At 48.8% G+C, this 17916-nt stretch overlaps 2 protein-coding genes across 10 annotated transcripts in view; both read right to left on the bottom strand.

Annotated features, from left to right (window-relative positions):
• RAD18 (RAD18 E3 ubiquitin protein ligase) overlaps positions 1-1118 on the bottom strand; it is a 114406-nt gene extending 113288 nt beyond the window's left edge. For 3 of the 5 annotated variants that reach the window (XM_057555444.1, XM_057555443.1, XM_057555445.1), the window contains exon 1: positions 978-1114. Coding sequence is in view for 1 of the 5 variants with exons in the window: in XM_007192496.2 (XP_007192558.2) it covers positions 978-1028 (51 nt within the window). In the remaining 4 variants the exon portion in view is untranslated. Of the gene's footprint in view, positions 1-977 lie in introns of all 5 variants that reach the window. The other 2 variants (XM_007192496.2, XM_057555446.1) reach the window with 2 other exon arrangements.
• Positions 1119-11820: 10702 nt separating this feature from the next.
• Positions 11821-17916, bottom strand: part of SRGAP3 (SLIT-ROBO Rho GTPase activating protein 3) — a 261732-nt gene continuing 255636 nt past the window's right edge. For all 5 annotated transcript variants that reach the window (XM_057555522.1, XM_057555523.1, XM_057555524.1 and 2 more), the window contains one exon: positions 11821-16754. In XM_057555522.1, the coding sequence (XP_057411505.1) occupies positions 16341-16754 (414 nt within the window). In that variant the 3' untranslated portion in view covers positions 11821-16340. The remainder of the gene's footprint in view (positions 16755-17916) is intronic.

Raw genomic sequence — 17916 nt, 5'->3', positions numbered from 1 at the left:
AGATGACACTGATGATGGCAAGTAGAACAAGGCCTTATACTTACTTTAACCTCCCCCAAGTCCCTTCACTTAATCCTCAAAGTCACCTTAGGAGTCAGTGGGGCAGATACCATAATCCCTAGTTTACAAAACTGAGCAACAGAAGGAGAACGTGATTTTGCTCAGTCACAAACGGAACTAATCACATAACAAGGAGAAAAACCAAGCAACTGATTCTTAGCTAGTACAGAACGGTGTATTTGCTCTTGACCAAACACAGTAGGAATCCAGGACTCACCACTACCGTCCATGGAAACAGGAATGCATTGTCAAAAACAAAGTAGCCACAGAAATCAATGTTATTTGAGTGAAAGACTTGAATAAAATGAAAGGCTAGTGCTAAACGTGAGTCCTGATTTCTTTGTTTAAAAGAGAGGATGCACAACTATCAAGAGTTAGGACACGTTAGGGAGGAATTAGGGCAAAGTAGCACTAGGTTTCTTGAGGGTAATTAGAAGAAATGAATGAGAATGTAAAGGAGACTGCCCGCTTTGCTAGGTGATTAAATAAATGTTTTCTGATGCAAGGTCCACTCCAAACCGTGTCCGGTGTCACTGTGGGAGATTATTCACTAACGTACTGGGAGAGTTTACATAATGCTTGGCACGCAGTAAGCTCTAAGAAAGGATTAGGTGTCGCTGTCGTTTCCACCGTTTAGAGTGTTTCTCTCCATATCATTGTGGTTGTTGTGACTGAACGGCAGAATACCCCGTCCCATACGACAGCCAACCTAGGCTCACCATAAGGGGCCGAGGCCTGTCCCCGGTAATTCCCAGGAGAGGAAGAAACTGAGGCCCAGATCTACGCGGTGGCAAGTAGCAGAGCAGAGCCGGGTATCCTGGCCCAGCTCGGCGCCGGCGCCTCGTCCTTTCTCCTCCTCAAGGCGGGGCTGGCCTCCCGCGGACGCCGTACGCCCACGACCTCCCCGAAGCACTCACCTTCATGACTGCCAGGCCCGGAGGCCACCGGGGCTCGACTAGGGAGTCCATGGCCTCCCCTAAAGAGGGTGGAGGGGCCGACTGGTCTCCCACGCTCCACTGCCACTCGAAATTCCCCGCGCTACAGAGCTACGTCAGCAGTCGACTACGCGCCCGACGCGTGTGCGGAGCATGCTGGGAGTTGTAGGACGTGGCCGAAGCGCAACCGAAGATGCTCTCTTTGCGCACGCGCCAGGCTTCCACTATGCCTCCGTGCGCAGATGTGTGGTTAAAAAATCCACTTGCGGGTTTTGTACTGTACCCGTAATAAGTGAATGCCTGTTGAATGTTAGGAAGAGACAGCCTAAAATCAAACCAAATCCAGGCCTTGCCAAACCTTTCAAGGTCTGGGCTCCTGCCTCTTCCTTCCGGTCGCCCTCCCTGATTGCTATAATGCGCTGTCTCTGCTCAGAGCCGGGGTTTTCACAACCATTATTTCATCTCACCCCATCGCAATACTGAGAGGTAAATATCATTATTGGTTTACACAAGAGAAAGCTTCGGCTCAAAAAAGTGAATAGAGTTTCTCTGAGTCACGCAATGTCTTTGACCAGACTACAAATAGGGCCTCTGGCCTTAAAATAGGAGCTCTTTTTATCAAATAGGCTGGTTAATTTAATTTAATCATCTTAACTTTGGCGTGTAGCCTTCCAGATATTTCCTGTGCAGATACATAGATAGTTTTTTTTGCCCACAAATGTTGATATACTAAATGCATACCTCTGTCAACTTGAGGTTTTCTGTTGGTTTACTTACATACCTCCTGAGACCTCTCCATGTTAATACATATAGATTTACTTCGTTCCTTTTAATAGCTACATAGTCCATAATACAGATGTGCCACAATTTACTTATGTACACCCATACTGAGGACCATCTAGGTTGTTTCCAGTTTTTCATTATTGCAAACAGTTGCAATGAACACACTATCTATATAAATCTCGGCACACTTGAGCCAGAATAGTTGGGGGATGATTTCCTATAAATGGAACTGCTAGGTGAATTTTTGTGCTCTTTAAACACTGTGATAGCTAGCACTATGTGATTTTCCAAAAGAGCTGTACCGATACATTTATACTCTCACCAAGTGAGTACGAGTGCCCGTTACCCAGATGTGAAGCGCTGACCATTGCACCACTCAGTCTGTCTGCTCAACTCAGCACTCATCGATAGGCTGCCTGATGTGGGCCTCCTTCACATCAGGTCTCATGGGCAGCAAGTCAGCATACAGCAAGTCAGTTACTCAGGGAAGACAGCTGCAGCTTGCCACTGCTTCCCCCTGTGGTCCATGTATTCATTCCTTCATAATTTTTTTTAAGTGCTTACCATTGGCCAGTCAGAGCTTCCCTGTGAAGTAGGCAGAAGTGAGGCTGCTATTGCCATTTCACAGATGAAGACAAGGAGGCTCAGAGAGGTTAAGGCTTCACTCCTTTGGGCTCTCTTCATAAGGAACTCTGGCCCCTGAGTCAGAGATATATTAAATTGATTTTTCCCAGCCTGTGCCCAAAGACTCACTGGGCAATAATGATATTAACAGCATTTGAACAAGGGACTTTAATATCCATCACAATAATAGCTGACATTTATTAGGCATTTTGTATGCAAAGCACTGTTCTAGATGTTTTTACATATGTTGACTTATTTCAGACTCACTCCAACCAAATGAGGAAAGAGAAATAAATAGATAACTGGCATAGTGCGTTCTGCTAGTAAGTGGAAGAGGAAGGATTTGACTTGGGCAGTCTGGCTTGAGTCCATATTAAGCACTACAGAATATTCTCCTAGGACCCCATCATGAGAATTATTCCCATTTTATAGATGTAGGAACTGAGTCTCAGAGAGGCAAAAGGACTCATTCAAGATCACACAGCTTGTCAGTGGCAAAGTCCGGCGTTGAATCTAGATCTTTTAACCCCAAACCAGAAGGGATCACCCATTGACATTTTATGGAGAAATAACTGAGCAGACAAAGCCGCAGGGCAGAGGCCTAAGGATCCCAGGATGCTGGACCTAGTGGGGCTCCAACAGGAAGGTGGGGAGTGGCAGGTTAGGGGAGGCAGTGGGTTTGTATCAGCCAATTAGAAAGGGGCATGTAAATGAACTCCAGGCTGCGCTGTATGCATTGGATCCAGGCTGTGCTGGATGTATTGCCTAGTCCTGGATGCAGGGAGATGGGGTAGGCTTGGGAAGACAAAGGAAATGAGACCAAGACCAGATCCCAAGCCTGAGTGCACCAGTAATTGTTCTTTTATGGTACTAGTTGGCTACAAGGTTTAAGGTGGCAAAGCGCTGGAGAGGTGAGAGAAGGATAGAGAGGAGATGAGAAAAGAGAAAAGGAATGGGGAAGGAAGGGGAGAGGGAGAGAAGACAGGGAAAGAAATGCACGCTTCCTATTCAACTATGAAGACAGATTTGGAAGCAGGCATCACTTGTTGGCCCTGGGGTCCAAATCCATCTCCCCATCTCTGGAGAGCCTCCAGGGCAGCACCCAGTACCATTCATCTCTGACTTCCTGCCACCAGCTGCTTGGTGGGACTGAATGAATGAGTGAATCTCCGGAATAAGCCCACATACCCATAAATCTCCTCCCTGGCCAAGCAGTTCCCTTCCTGCCCTCTTCAATAGTACCCACTCAAGCCCACCTCTGGGCCAGGGAAGGGAAGTCCACACAAGGGCACAAGCAGGTTCTGAAAGCCACTTTGAGCTCAGGACAAAGCATCTGCCTTGCCCTCCCCATAGTATTTATCCACCCGCGGGAGACAATCTCCTCTAACAAGCTGCTGGTTCCACAGACATTCTCCTTCTGTTAGATCAATAAAGAGATTGCACTTCCTTACTCAGGAGTAAAAACAAAGTGTTCCGTACAGAAAAAGCAAGCCAGTGCTCAGTAGAATCTCTTGTTGCACTAGTGCAAAGAGAGGATCCAGGATAGCGTGGCCAGATAAAATACAGGATGCCAGGCAATTTTGAATTTCAGATCAACAGCAAACAGTTTTTTAATATACGTATATCCTAAATATTGCACATGACATACTTAAAGAATTATTCACTGTGTATCTTAAGTTCAAATTTAACTGAGCATCTTGTATTTTATTTGCCAAATCTGACAACCCTAATCAGGAGAGTGTGGGGCCTGCTGAGTGTGGGGCCTGGTCTGGCTGTACCTTCAGGGGACCCAGGCCCCCGAGTTCCTTGCTGGGGTCTCTCGTAATCACACTCCTCTTTGTCCTCCATTCTTCCTCCAGGACCCAGCCTCATTCTAGGCATGGGAGGGGAATATTGAAGGAGCTCAGGCTTTATCCCTTCTTTCTTCCCTCTCTCCCTCCCTCTTTTCCTCCCTCCATTCTAACAAATGTTTATTGAGCTGGTACCCACCTCTTCCAGGTGCTGGAATTCAGAGGTGAACAAGAATCATGGTCCCTGCTCTCAGGAGCTGACACCTTGGCAGAGGATGGGGCCAGGACAGAAACAAGGGAGAATGTAAGAAAAGGAGTAGATAAGCTCATTTAATAAAATGGGAAGTGATGTGAAAACAAGAGAGGATGGTGTGGTAGAGAGTGGGGAGACGCTATAAACTGGCTGATCTGGGAAGCTCTCTCTGAGAAGATGACATTTGTGCTAGGATCCAACTGATAAGATAGAGGCAGCCATGTAAAGACCGGGGCTGTGGAGAGTTCCAGGCCTTGAGAAAAGAGTTTGGGTTTTAATCCATGTTAACTTGGACAAATTATTTAACCTCTCTGTGCCTCAGTTTTCTCACCTGTAAAATGGGGTGATAATAGTAGTATTTGCCTTATAGGGATGTTGTGAGAATTAAATAAGTTATTGTAATTTAAGTGCCTAGAGCAGCACCTGGCACCTAATAAGCAAATGTCGTGTGAGTGTCAGATGCCAGCATTGTTATGTTGCTATAACCCCCACGGGGAGCTCTTGGAGGGTTTTAGGCAGGGAAGTGACATGATCTGATTTACATTTTCAAAATATTTACATTTTTAAAAGATTTAAAATCGTTCACACTTTCATCTACATTTCATTTCTAGCTGCTGGGTGATGAAAGGATTTTAGTGGGAAAAGTGTAGATGTACCCGTCAGGGGCTGTGACAGGGCTGGACCAGGTGGCAGCAGTTGGAGGAGGTGAAGGTGCTTTGGGCTCCGTGCTTACTGGGGACTCTATCCCTATGACCAGGCCACCCTCTAACTCCTCCTAGATGTAGACCCTGCCTTGTTCTCACCAGTCACTCCCACCCTGGAGACCCAGCCCCAGGGCCAGCACGTGAACAAACCCTAAGAATCCTCCTGCATGATGAGGGACAGTGGCCAAGTCATCATGGAGTCACCTGCAAGACATGTGGGTGAGGCCATTCCAGACCATCCAACCCCAGCCAAGCCACCTGCTTACCGCAAAGAGCAGCCCAGCCAGCCCTGCCCATAAAACTGCTCAATATATCCACAGGATCGTGGTAAATAAAAAATGTCTATTGTCTTAAGCCACTAAGTTTGGGGGTGGTTTGTTACACAGCAATGGCTAACTGCTATAGTGAGCAAAAACCAAAGTGACCCTCCCCAGGAGTCTTTTGCCTGCCTGGAGCCTGGTTTGGGAGACCCCAGGTACAGCCCCAGTCCTATTGGTCCCTCCTCTTTCCAGAGCCATCTCCTCCTGCTCTCTTTGATCCCGATACTTATCTGTACTCTGCTTCCAATCTGGTGCTGGATTTTACAGGTGCCAGAGCAAGACAATTCTTTTATGCAACAATTCCTGTCTCCGCAGGCTCCAAGCCATTCCTCCTATAAGGAGGCAGCCCTCTAGCTGGAACTAATTCAGGGGTATGTAGTTGAGTCCTGCACCAGAAAATCTTCACCATCTGTCATGATGTCTGGAAACACCCCGCCCCCTATTCAAGCTCCAATTCTTCGGTTCTTAAAGGCTGTTTAGATTCCCAGAGCCCCCTTGGGAGCGTTGAGTGCCCTCTGGGGGTGGTAAAGCAGGTTGCCCCTCTCATGTTATAGCACAAATACACCACATGGCAATTACTTCAGCTCCCCGACTAGACCAGCTGTGCCCCAGCCCCAGCTGTGAGTGCAGGGGGGGCCCAACAAATGCTCACTGGGTGGATCACCTGGCCCGGGGGCTCTGGGGCCCTGGGATACAGGGAGTGCCTGGGGCTAAGGGAGAAAAGCGAGGGACCACTGAAAGGAGGCAGGGTGGGAATCATGCAGGACAGAATTCTCTTTGGTGACTAGGGGAACAAGATTTAGAGTCACACAGACTTCAGTTTGCATCTATGCTCTTCCACTGACCCGGTGATCTTGGATGAGTCACTCACCTTTCAGATCCTCAGTTTCCTCTTTTGTAGGATAAGAATAACAATGCCTATCTCAGAGGGTTGTTAGAATAACTTTGTTTTTTAAATCTTGGGAAGCACCTACCAAGGTGTCTGACACGTAGTGAGTGGCTGGTTATAGCAGTAGGAGTAATAGTTATAATTATTACTAATACCTATTGTTAACCAGAGGCCAGAGAGGTTAACAGTACCAGCTCTGAAGTCAGACTGCCTGAGTTCAAATCTCAGCCCCACCACTTACTAGTGCACAGATTGGGGTCCCTAAATACTGTCCCCATGAAGAGGAATCAGGGCTCCTTGGAGACATGGCTGATTTTAGGTCTGGGGCAGAGTAGGTGCAAGAGGAGCCTGGAAAATCTTATTGTGCCCAAATGAGGGAGTTGCCCAAAACTAATGGAGCCATCTTGAAGCTGCCCCTGCAGACTTCAGCCACAGAAAGAATACTGATTGCAACGGATTGGAATGCAATGAATATTTGAAAATCCAGGAATTTAAAATGAGTCTCAGCAGAAGAAAAGAAAGCCCTCATTTGCTTCCATTGGAGGTTGTGATTGTATTGGCTTCTTACTCTGAAGGTTGATAGATAAGGAGGAAGAATTAAGCGTTTATTCTTCTCCTCCAGAATGAACTGTATTTTAGGGAAATACTAGCCCCTGTTGACGAGAATTTTAGCTGACAAATATAGAAGAAATTAAATTAGAAAATCACTGTAAGACCATTGGGTGGGAGGTTCTTGAGGGACAGGATACTTAGGTTCCAAATGATCAGGCCACGGTGGGAGGCTGAGGGTGAACCCACCTGAACCCACTGACCCATGTCATCAGTCCTGAAAGGGGGCACCAAACAGCACACACCCCCTGATGTGACATGATGTGGAGTACTCACCCGCCAGGAAGCATTCCTGCCTGAAATGGTGAAACTGAACCTAATCAAACATTTAGATCCAATTCCCAGCTTACAAGACTGAATCAGATAAACTCAGTTCTCCTGTGTAGGGAACGCCCAGCTGCTCCCTCATGCGTCTCTCTTCCCGTGAGTCTCCATCACTAGCCACATGGGACACTTGGCACGCTTCTGGTCCCCAAATGCGTGGTTTTTCCCCACAACAAGCAATTCTCTGCGACCCACCTGGGTGTCCTACAACTGAACTCAGTTCTGACACTGACTACCCAGAGATGGTGTCAGACCCCACAGGTCAAGGGCTCAGTCTCACAGGCCTGCCTCCCCGACCCCCTTCAAATGCCAATCAGAAACTCATGTTATCACCTGGCTTCTGAGCAACAGCTGTAGATCAGAAGTTCTAATGACCCCTCCTTGAGTTCGATTAATTTGCTAAAGTGGCTCACAGAACTCAGGGAAACACACTTACCAGTTTATTGAAGGATATGACAAAGGACTCAGATGGACGGTCAGACGAAGAGACACACAGGGTGAGGTTTGGGAGCATGCCGGGCACAGGAGCTTCTGTCCTGGTGGAGTTGGGGTGCATCACCCTCCCAGTGTGGATGCATTTGTCCCCCTGGAAGATCTCTGAACCCCCTACTTTGGGAGTTTATGGAGGCTCCCTCAAGTAGGCATGATCAATTATGAACCTTATTTTCAGCCCCTCTCCCCTCTCTGGAGAAGGCTGAGGCGGGCTGAAAATTCCAAGCTTCTAATGATGGCTTGGTTTTTCTGGTGACCAGACCCCATTCAGGAGTCATCCAGGAGCCCACCCAGAGTCCTCTCGTTAGAACAAAAGATGCTCCTAGTGATCTTTTCACTTAGGAAATTACAAGGGCTTTAGGGGCTCTGTGCCAGGAACTGGGGCAGAGACCAGTGCACATATTTTCTATTACCTCACAAACATACACAGAGGACAGCCGCAGGGAATTGACAGCTCATGGGAGCAATCAAATCCAGACCATGGGGCATTCTACCAGAAAGCAAACCAGAGTTCTTCCCAAGTCATGACCAGAGGTTATTTTTGTTTTAAAATAAAAAAGACTTGAGATGTAACCCCACTATACCCTTGTTGGGCTCCTGATTTGAGCAAACCAAACTTTAAAAGACGTTTTGGGGAACAATCATTAAAACTTGAGTATGAATTAGGTATTAAATTATTCTGAGAAATTATTGTTAATTTTATTAGTTGTAAACATGTGATTGTCATTAGGTAGAAAAATGTCATTTTTAGAGATGATGCTGATGTATCTCAGGGTAAAATATGATGTTGGTGATTTATTTGAAATTTTAAAAATATAAAGCAAACTTGGAAAATTTTAAATAATTGTTAAATCTAGATGATAGACATAATAGGTTATACTATCCTCTGTATTCTCGAAGTTTGAAATTTTTCACAGTAAAAATTAGAGACCACAGATCCCACCTGCCATTTTACAAACAGCCACATGATGGCAGTAGAGTATCGGGCTGGACGTGAGCCCAAGCTTTGAGGAAGAAATGCAGAAGAGCAATCACCCCGTGCATTCCTTATGCATTTTTTTTTTTAATCTTATCCTTGCATTTAATCGACCTTTCACTAAAGTGCCTGTGTTGGGCCTATAGGGGACAAAGAGTCAAATTCAGCCCTATCCCTGCCCTCCTGCAGCCACTTTGTCTAAGTAGTGTCTGTATATCTGGGGGGCAGGAAGGAGCTGTCACCAGGAGTCTTGGTGGGTCCGAGCAGTCATGGGTGTCTATATGTTTGCCATCAGTGGAATGGAGACCTAGGCCAGGCATGTTGAAAACAAAGAAATTAATATGGGGGCAGGGATGGGGGGCAGGGGGGAAGCCAGCCACCTATGTTTTGAGTTGACCTCTTCCACAGGTATTCAAGTTTCCCACTTATCAACTGTGTGATCTTCGGAAAGTTACTCTACTTCTCTGAACCTGATGGGGCTCAATAATGGTTCATACTTTATAGTCTCTCTGTTGGAAGAGAATGAGATAGTCCATGTAAGTTGCTTAGAACAGTGCCTGGCTCACAGTAGATGCTCAATACAGATGTACTTATATACCTATATGTTCCCATTTGGGGTTCTGGGACAGAAGCAGGCAGTGAGCTAGCTGATTTACACAAAGGCCCCAAGGCCCATGGGGGAAAACAACAAATTTAGCTTTGGGACTGGGGCACTGGAATTAGGGCTCTCCAGAAGGCAAGATCATCATTATAGCAGCTACATTTACTGAGGGTTTTCGCTGCGCCAGGCACTGTCCCAAGCACGTTCTATGTACTAACTTATCTACTTCTCACGACAAGCCTCCGAGGCAGGCACTATTACTGTCCCTGCTTTAGAGGTGACAAAACTGAGGGGCAGAACTGCAGAAAATTTTCCTGAGCCTTCTCTGCTGGTAAGGAGGGGAGGCCAGGATTCCAACCCAGGCAGTCTGACCTTGCAGTCCTCATCCACATCCACGAGGGTGGCTGTACTCCTCTTAGGCAATGGGTGCTGTGGGAAGACAAAGCACTTACCTAGAGATGGGGGCAGGGGTCATAGGAGGGGACCAGAGCAGGTATGGAATCCTGGGCTTAAAGCCCCTGCACATCACCTTCCTCATGTGTCAAATAGGGATGCTAACAGAATTTACCCCTGTGGATGGTCTTAAGGTTTCAGTGAGGTGAAGTATGTGAAGTACTCTGCCCTGCGTTCTTGGAAGAACATCCAGCATGTGCTTGATGAATATTAGTTTTATTATTGTTAAGTTAACCTGGAGTCCAGGGATAAGTGCAAAGTTGGAGTATATCTGCATGAGCATTTTTCTAGCCTATCAGTTAGCTATTGCTGCGTAACTAACCACTCTACAACTCAGTGACCGTTTAGTATTTATCATGGTCTACAGCACAAGGACAGTCCCCAGGATCTCCTTTGGGCAACTATTCTTTCCTGATAGAAGGTGTGGGTGGGGTTGACACCACCCTTGACACCAGGGGTTGTTTAGACCCTCTGGCTGCTTCAGGGATGACCTGCAGCCTAATTCTGACCGAGGTGAATCAAACTTACGACTTTCCTTGTGTTGAAGCTGAGGAGGTGCAGGCAGGGGGAGCTTCCGCAGCCATCGGGCAATTGCAAGATATCAGAGAGCCCTGTGAGCATAAAGTTAACAGGCGGAGCTGAGTAGAGCCAGCCTGAGAAGAGGGGACTGAGGCTGGGAGACCACGCCACGCTCAGACCATCCGTGCTTGGAGCCCGTCCTAGCCTGGAGTTCCCAGCTATGTGAGCCAGTAAATTCTCTTTCCTTAAGGCTATGTGGGTTGGACAGCTTGTCCCTCGCAGAGTCCTAAACAGATATGCCCAGAAGTGGGCAGTCCAGCAATAGACTGCTTTGGGGCTGGCAAAGCCGTCAGGCAGCTAAAATGTGTCCTTTGTGCCTCTGCGGGTCGGAGATGCTGTCCTTTTCATTGTTGCCTTCATGAGTCAAAGTTGATTTCAGGATTCTGGAGTGATCGTCTTGTGCAATTAGACTGCAAGCAACTTGAGGGTAGGAACTGGGTCTCATCCATCTGTTTCCCCAGCAGCCAATTTGGGGCAAGGTTGCACCGCATTGGAGCCTGGAATTAGCGAAAGGCCGCCACTGAGTGGTGAGAGGCTATGGGGGGACTGATGGATTCCCTGAGGCTGGCAGAAGACCTTGTTCTCTTCTGCAAAGGCCCCTGTGTGAAGATCCACCAGAGGGCTCACTGGAAAGGAAAGGCCCGGAGTATTCCTTGACTATGGCCCGCAGGGAGCTACCTTCATCCTGGGATCCTGCCGCCAGTCCCACTGTGATGAGCTTGCTTGAGGGCAGGCAGGACAATGCACGTGTAAACAGCACGGCTGCGGGGTCAGATGGATTGGGCTCACATTCGGGCTCCTTCACCTCCTAGCCTGACCCTGGACAAGTTGCTTAGCCTCTCAGAGCCTCCGTTTCCTCTTCTGCAGAATGGGGTTTAAGAAGAGTACTTACCTTCAATAGCTGTTTTGAGAATTTGATGAGAAATGCATGCTTAATCTAGTGCCTGGGACAGAAATAAGCGATCAACAAACACTTCACACATGCACACACACACACACAGTTCCAAGGGGCTGTATCACACGTGTGTAGACAACAGATGCTAAAATGCTGCATATGCAGTCACACTGGCAATAGTACCCTGTGGCCTCCACTGATTTGTCATAAGCTCAGGAAGGCCTCTCCTCAGACGACAGCTCCCCCTCCCCCTTGCCTTTGCTCTGACAGTCCTGGTTCTCGCTTTCCCGGCAGGCACCCCACACTTACCTCCTTCAATTAGCTCTGCAGCGGACGTGGTCCTCTTTGGAAACTTGGCCTTCACCGTGTTCAATCTGAGCTAAAGGACATTTCAGGGATGCTTCCCGGGGGAAGCACACTGACCGTGGACTGGAGGGTAGGAACACCCCCCTGGGGCCTCCCCATCCCCGACGGGCGACCTCACCCTTCCAAAAAGCCACCGGAGCACGTTTGAGAAAAGTTAAGCTGTTTTATTTCACAGGATAGCTCCACGTCAAACCAGCAGGCACCATCAGAATACGCAACAGAGGATCCAGCCAGACGCTCTACAGCACGGGCGCTGGGTTGTAAGGTAGAGAAATGATGTCCGGGAGAGGGCGACACTTATCACCACATGGGGACAGGCAACCAGCAATTTCCTAGGGTGGTTTCGGTTTGATTTTCCTGACAGTTTGGGGAGGAAGGAAACCAAAGGAAACGAAATAGACCAGCCACTCTGAAGCAATCAGAACCAAACCTATTGCCAAACCGTGTAAACAGTCACACTGCCGGGGACTAGAGCCTGAGCAGAAACTCTGGCCAGAAGCTACTTCCATTCGAGGAAAGCAAAATGCACTCTGGCTGTTCTGGTTCAAGGTTGTCGTTTGCCTGGGACAGTTCACATAGAAAGGAGGTGTCGGCAAGGGGCAGTCCCAGAGGATGAGACGGTGGGACCCTGGCAGATCAACCTCAGAGAGGCAAGGAGGACGCAGACCTGGCAGCAAAGCCCCTGTCCTCAGCTCCCCCAGCAGCTTTGGGTATGTGGGGAATTCTCCACAAGGCTGCTCAGAGGAGCGGGGACCCCAGAGAACCGGGGAAGTTGCCATGAAACATCACCATTAGCTCTGCACAGCAGAAAATCATCTTAGCAACACCTCGGCTCACCCGCTTCCTGCCTTTACCTCCAGGCCTCCCTCCCTGAACCCAGCAGCCCCTAACCCCCACGGTTGTGAGCCAGCCGTCCTTCTTTCTGGGTTTCTCAGGAGGATGAGGCATTTTTTGCTCTAGTATGAAAAGTTAGGGACAGAGAGACTGAGAGGAAGAACCATCACATTAGGTCTCATGGTTTGCCATCAGCCGCGTACGTGCGCTGAGCGCCAGGTAATGACCAGGTCCCAGGAAGTCCTCTGCATCCGTGCCTCCTGAATGAGAAAGAAATCCCCCTGACAAGGCACTCCGAGTGCCTCCAACAGGGAAGCAAGCCCCACGCCAGGCCCTTCCCTGTGCTGGCCCCCTGTGGGTACCACCAGCCAGTTCTGGAGTGTTTGTTTATAAGGCAGATCGCTGAGCTGCTAGTTCCACCGGCAGCCAAGGGGTGACTCCACTTGCCTGCACCTCTTCCCACTTGGATTTCTTCACGGAATAGGAACCTTGCGTCCCTCGGGAATGCGTTTCTCTCCTGCCCCTGGGCCCAGTGACCTCAGAGAAAAGACTCCCAAGTCTAATTCCCAAGCTGACAATTCCTTCCAGTTGTGCGCTCTGTCTGGGGTTCAAAAGGCGCTTCAAGGTGAGAAATCGTTAGCACTGAAAACAAGGGAAGGCAAGAATTTTTCACAGAATCCCACAGCTCAGAGCAGCTCTTTAAGAGGAAAGGGTACTAAAGGGAGAGAGTGAGAGAGGGGTAGGAAGCACGGCTCATTCTCCGTTTTATCCAAGAAAGGTCCTTAGCGGCCGGAGGCTGGGCCCCTGGCCCAGGAAACTAGACCAGGAATGAATTGTCTTTGGTCAGTTTAAAATGAACATCTTGCTGGTTCATTCCTAAAAGAGACTGAACACGAGTAACACATAAAGACAAAAGGCTTGACCTCAGAAAGTTGAAGGTTAAGAAACTGTTCTGTGAAGAAAAAAAAAAAAAAAAAATTGCCCGTTATCAATGAACTCATCAGTACAGCTTTCAGTAATCATGATGGACAAGCAGGTAAACACCACTTCCTCTTGTACAACTGGTTATACTGAGGACTACTAACTAGGTTACTACGTTTTCCCCCACGCTCACTGTACAGTTAGGTTTCTGGTACTTGTTTTTTACATTGATCTATCTACTAGGTGCAAAGATTTGGTGAGTGGCATTGGCTGTGATTTCATTGTAGCCTTTTTAAAAATTACAGTTTCACATTTTAACAGTTACTTTCCAGCATTTAAGCAAATACAGCAATATATAGCGGACTAACACAGGCAGGAGTCAGGAAGAGAATGCCAATGCTCGTGACAGTGGGCGGGCCTGGATGCGCGTGGAGGCGGCCTGAGACATGCAGAGCGCCAGATGGGTGGGGCAGGGGGAAGTCTTTTTCCACGTGGTTCTGCATCAAGGCTCAAATTTGGAGCTGGATGAGTGGGGTGTGAGCTTCCCTAAATGTGAACTCACCAGCCATTTCCCAATGGAAGAATAGGTGCCTAAAGAAAATGGCAAAGGCTCTGCCCTCAGGTAATTCAGTGAAAGGCAGGCCTATTTTCAACAAGGAAAGATGAAGTTAGTCATTTCAGAGGAAAATCCACATGATCTGACTGGAGTTATGTATTTCAGGCAACAGATCTGTCAACTCAGATTTTCACTTTTCATCTGGTAGTCATGGCAGACAATGTGATACTTTGCACAGGAGGCCACTGCATTTAAGGTCTGGGAGTCTCTCTGGGGTAGAAATGAGAAGTCTCTTATCCTGCTGAACATCACAGCATCCTTGCAAATAAATGACTTTAGGAGCTGGACCCAGCCCCACTCTCAGCCATCTATTAAATCTTGGACAAGTCACAGCCATCCTAAGGCCTTGTTTCCTCTCCTAACCTGTAATATGGGGGTATCTTTATGTGCTAAAAAGACAGAGGGCTCCTAGCTCGTTCTGAGGCTCTTTCATTTCCGGGAGTTATAGGCAAAACAAGGAAGGTCAAGTTTGTCACTGGCCTCTCCCTGGCATTCTCTTTTTGTGCCCTTTCTTATTCTTTCCTCCACTGTGTGCTCTCAAGGCTAGTGCTTCAGGCAAGGCAGAGTGGCTCACCACCCCTATACACCTAGGTAAAGTGGCTTCATAGGTCCCCCTGTCTGGGGACCAGAGGAGAGGGCGAAACTTAATCCAATGGGCTGAAATGGTAATGATGGAATGTCAAGAGGTGATGTACCTGCAGGACCGTGCTTCATGGCGCTTATGAAGCTGGTAGGAAAATTCCACTGCCCACTTCTCAAATGCCATTAGGAGGTTTCAAAAGGAAGGCGCTGGATGGTTTTCACCTTAGTGATGACCGTGAAAAGAGCAATCGTGTTGGCACAATGCTTTCTAGGTTGCACGGCTTGCTCGCGTACATTTTTATGGAGCAGGAAACTGAGGTTCAGTGAGGTGAGTGACACGCCCCCCAAACCCAACCCCATATTTTCAATTGAGTTAAATGTGCTGGAGGAGGTGGGCAAAAGGGAAGGTAAAGGGGAGAGGGCAGCTATTTCATTGCATAAAGTCCACCAAAGCGTTCTCTAGGACAGCAAGTGCCAAGGACGCCCTCCCTGGCCCTGGTCTGAGGTGGGCACTTACGGCCCCGGGTGCTTCATGCAAGAGGCCACCAGCCAGAGCGCGTCACGGCCTGATTTCAAATTAAAATGATGGGAGTCAAAGTCTCCTTGCCTGTTTAGTTCCAGATTTTGACACAGTATAATTAGTAGAAAGAGGAAAAGACAAAATTAAATATTTTGAAAATGGTATAAGTTAAACCTCTATAGTTACCACAGATTTATTCCTACAGCGTTTCTAGGTTTTGAAGTGTTCCACACCACTGTGTTTGGTTTTTTTTTTCCTTTTTCCCAACCACACATAATACTGCGCTACGATGGGGCTCAGGCTCTCACCATCCCCTCTTCTACGGACGAACACAGGCCGCTGCGGTCAGGGCTCTTCTCGCCAACGTCCTCCATGCCTTTGGGGTGCAGTTGGTCTTGGCCTCCGTGTGGAAAGGCAGGGTCTCTGGGGTGGACAGGGAGGGGGCTCTGTGAAGGGTTCCCCACCTCTGGGAGCAGCCTGCCCGGGGTACTGCCTGCCCCACCCTTCCTTCAGGGGCAGACTGTTCTGGAAGGCCACAACTTCTGGAGACAGTGGGAGACTGGTTTTGTTTTTCTGCAGGTTAGTGGTATATTGCTTCATTCGCAGTTACTGTGGGCCTTTAAATTCTCCCAGAAAAGTCCCTGCAAATCCCACCAAATAACTCAGCGGGAGGTGTTTGGTGGCATGGGTCTGAGGTAAATCTAAGTTTCATAAAAAGAAAAAGGAGATCCTATATACATTTCATATGTGTGTCCAGATCTAGTATATGTATATAGATGCATAAATATATATATATATACACACTCCTACAGACACATACGTACATATATACGTGTACATATGCACATACACATACATACACACGTATGGATGAATGTAGAGAGAATGTCGAGAGAATAACTTTCCAGTGACGATACGCGGGTGAAGCCATTTAACATTTGCCACGATCTTGGGAAAGGCTCTGGCTGGGGCGGCTGCTCCTCACCGCTTGGCCGTCTGTGTGCGCACGGGAGGGAGGCCTGTGGATTCACGTGGCTGAAGGCGAGCTGTGGCTCGGGCCTGGGCCTCAGCCCCACACAGACCCGCTCCCAGGCTGACCTTCCGGGCCCTGCCCGACAAGGCCAGGAGCACCGGGAGGACGTGGGAGTCACAGAGGCCACCCTCGGCCACGGCGGCCCACGGCGGGCCGGGGCGGTGCCCGCCCCCCCCGCAGGTCACATGGTGCCTGACTTGTCGGCCGAGCTGTTGGGGAACATCTTCTCGGTGGGCGTCACGGCCGGGCTGCCCACGCCCGAGCTGCTGCTGCTGCTGGACCGGTGCTGGACCACGGGCCGCACCGGCCGCATGGGGGGCGGGCGCAGCTGGGCGCCGGCCAGGCGGGCGGACAGGGCTGGCTTGAAGGTGGTCATCATCTCGGTGGACGAGCTGCTGCTGCGACGCATGGCGGCGTCGGGGTCGCGGATTACGATGGTGTGCAGGGGGCTGGCCGGCTCCGAGCTGATGGGGCCTGGCGGATTCTTCAGGGGCTCCAGGGTGTCCAGCACCACATCTGGCGCCTGCTTGACTGTGTTCTGCCTCTCCAGTTCCCGCAGCTCGTGCAGAGCTGTGCTCATGGTCTTCTCGATGTCCTGGGGACAGGGAGAGCGCTCGTCAGCACAGAGTCTGGAGGCCTGGGATCTAATCCTTCTGGGGCTGCCACCCAGCCTGTAGGCTTCTTAGGGATGCTTCCCCACAAATCTCATGGAAGGGATGGAGATTCGATCCCAGGGAGTCTTATAACCGTAAGGAAAATCAGTGTGAGTATCGCAGACCTAGTGGAGGCAGGCTCTGCAGTCAGACAGACCTGGGTTCAAATCCTATCTCTGTGACTTCCCTGCTGTGTGACTGTGGGCAAGCTACCTTACCTCTCTGAGTCTCAGAATCCTCATTTGTAGATTACAGACACGTATAATACTGACCTCAAGGGGTTGATGAGTGTATTTAATGATACGGTCCCTGCGAAGAGCATGGCATGGCACCTGGTACCTAGTGAGTATTTCCAAATAATGACAATAACAATGGCAATAATAGCTAATACCGAGCACCAATTCAAGCCTCTTCCCCTAACAATTCATTTAATCCTCTCACTTACCTGGTAGGAACTACCATTACACTCACAATGGAAATGGAAGCTCAGACTGGTTAAGTAACTTGTCCAAGGTCACACAGCTACTTAGCAGCATAGTAGTTCCGGCTCCAGCGTTCATGCCCCTAACTATTATTATTAAAAAATCTCTCTCTCCTTTGTCCATAGGAAATTTGTGTGGAGGTTGTATATCAGAATGTTTGCAATGCTCACCCCAGGATGATAGGACTGTTACTTTCTTCTCTGTATTATAATCAGAAAAAAAATTTTTTAATGGAAAATTTAAAAAGCAACAAAAATCTTCATCTGCCTACACAATTCCCAGGGATATTGTGATATTTAAGAGCTCATCAGTATGAGAGCACTTTGAATGACACAGAGAGAGATTCTGGCAGCCCAGAGGGCCAACCTGGGGCTCAGCATTCCAGGAGTGGGCACTGGAGCTGGACGGCAGCATTTAACCCAGGAGACCTGGGCCTGGATGCAGAGCCCAGGTTTGGGAGGGAAAAAGGTTCCTCTGCTACCGCTGCTGGGCAACCTCGGGCAAGTCTCAGTGGCTCTGCACCACACTCGGTCCAGGTGCTGAAAGCCCCCGGCTGGCCATGAAGACGGGATGAGACAGTGGACGTGATGACGCTTTGTGAACTGCTGGATGGTGGTTTTCA

The sequence above is a fragment of the Balaenoptera acutorostrata genome, chromosome 10, assembly GCF_949987535.1.
Source record: "Balaenoptera acutorostrata chromosome 10, mBalAcu1.1, whole genome shotgun sequence".
Taxonomy (NCBI): domain Eukaryota; kingdom Metazoa; phylum Chordata; class Mammalia; order Artiodactyla; family Balaenopteridae; genus Balaenoptera; species Balaenoptera acutorostrata.
Note: the sequence above shows the minus strand (reverse complement) of the source record. Positions and strands in the feature narration are given on the sequence as shown.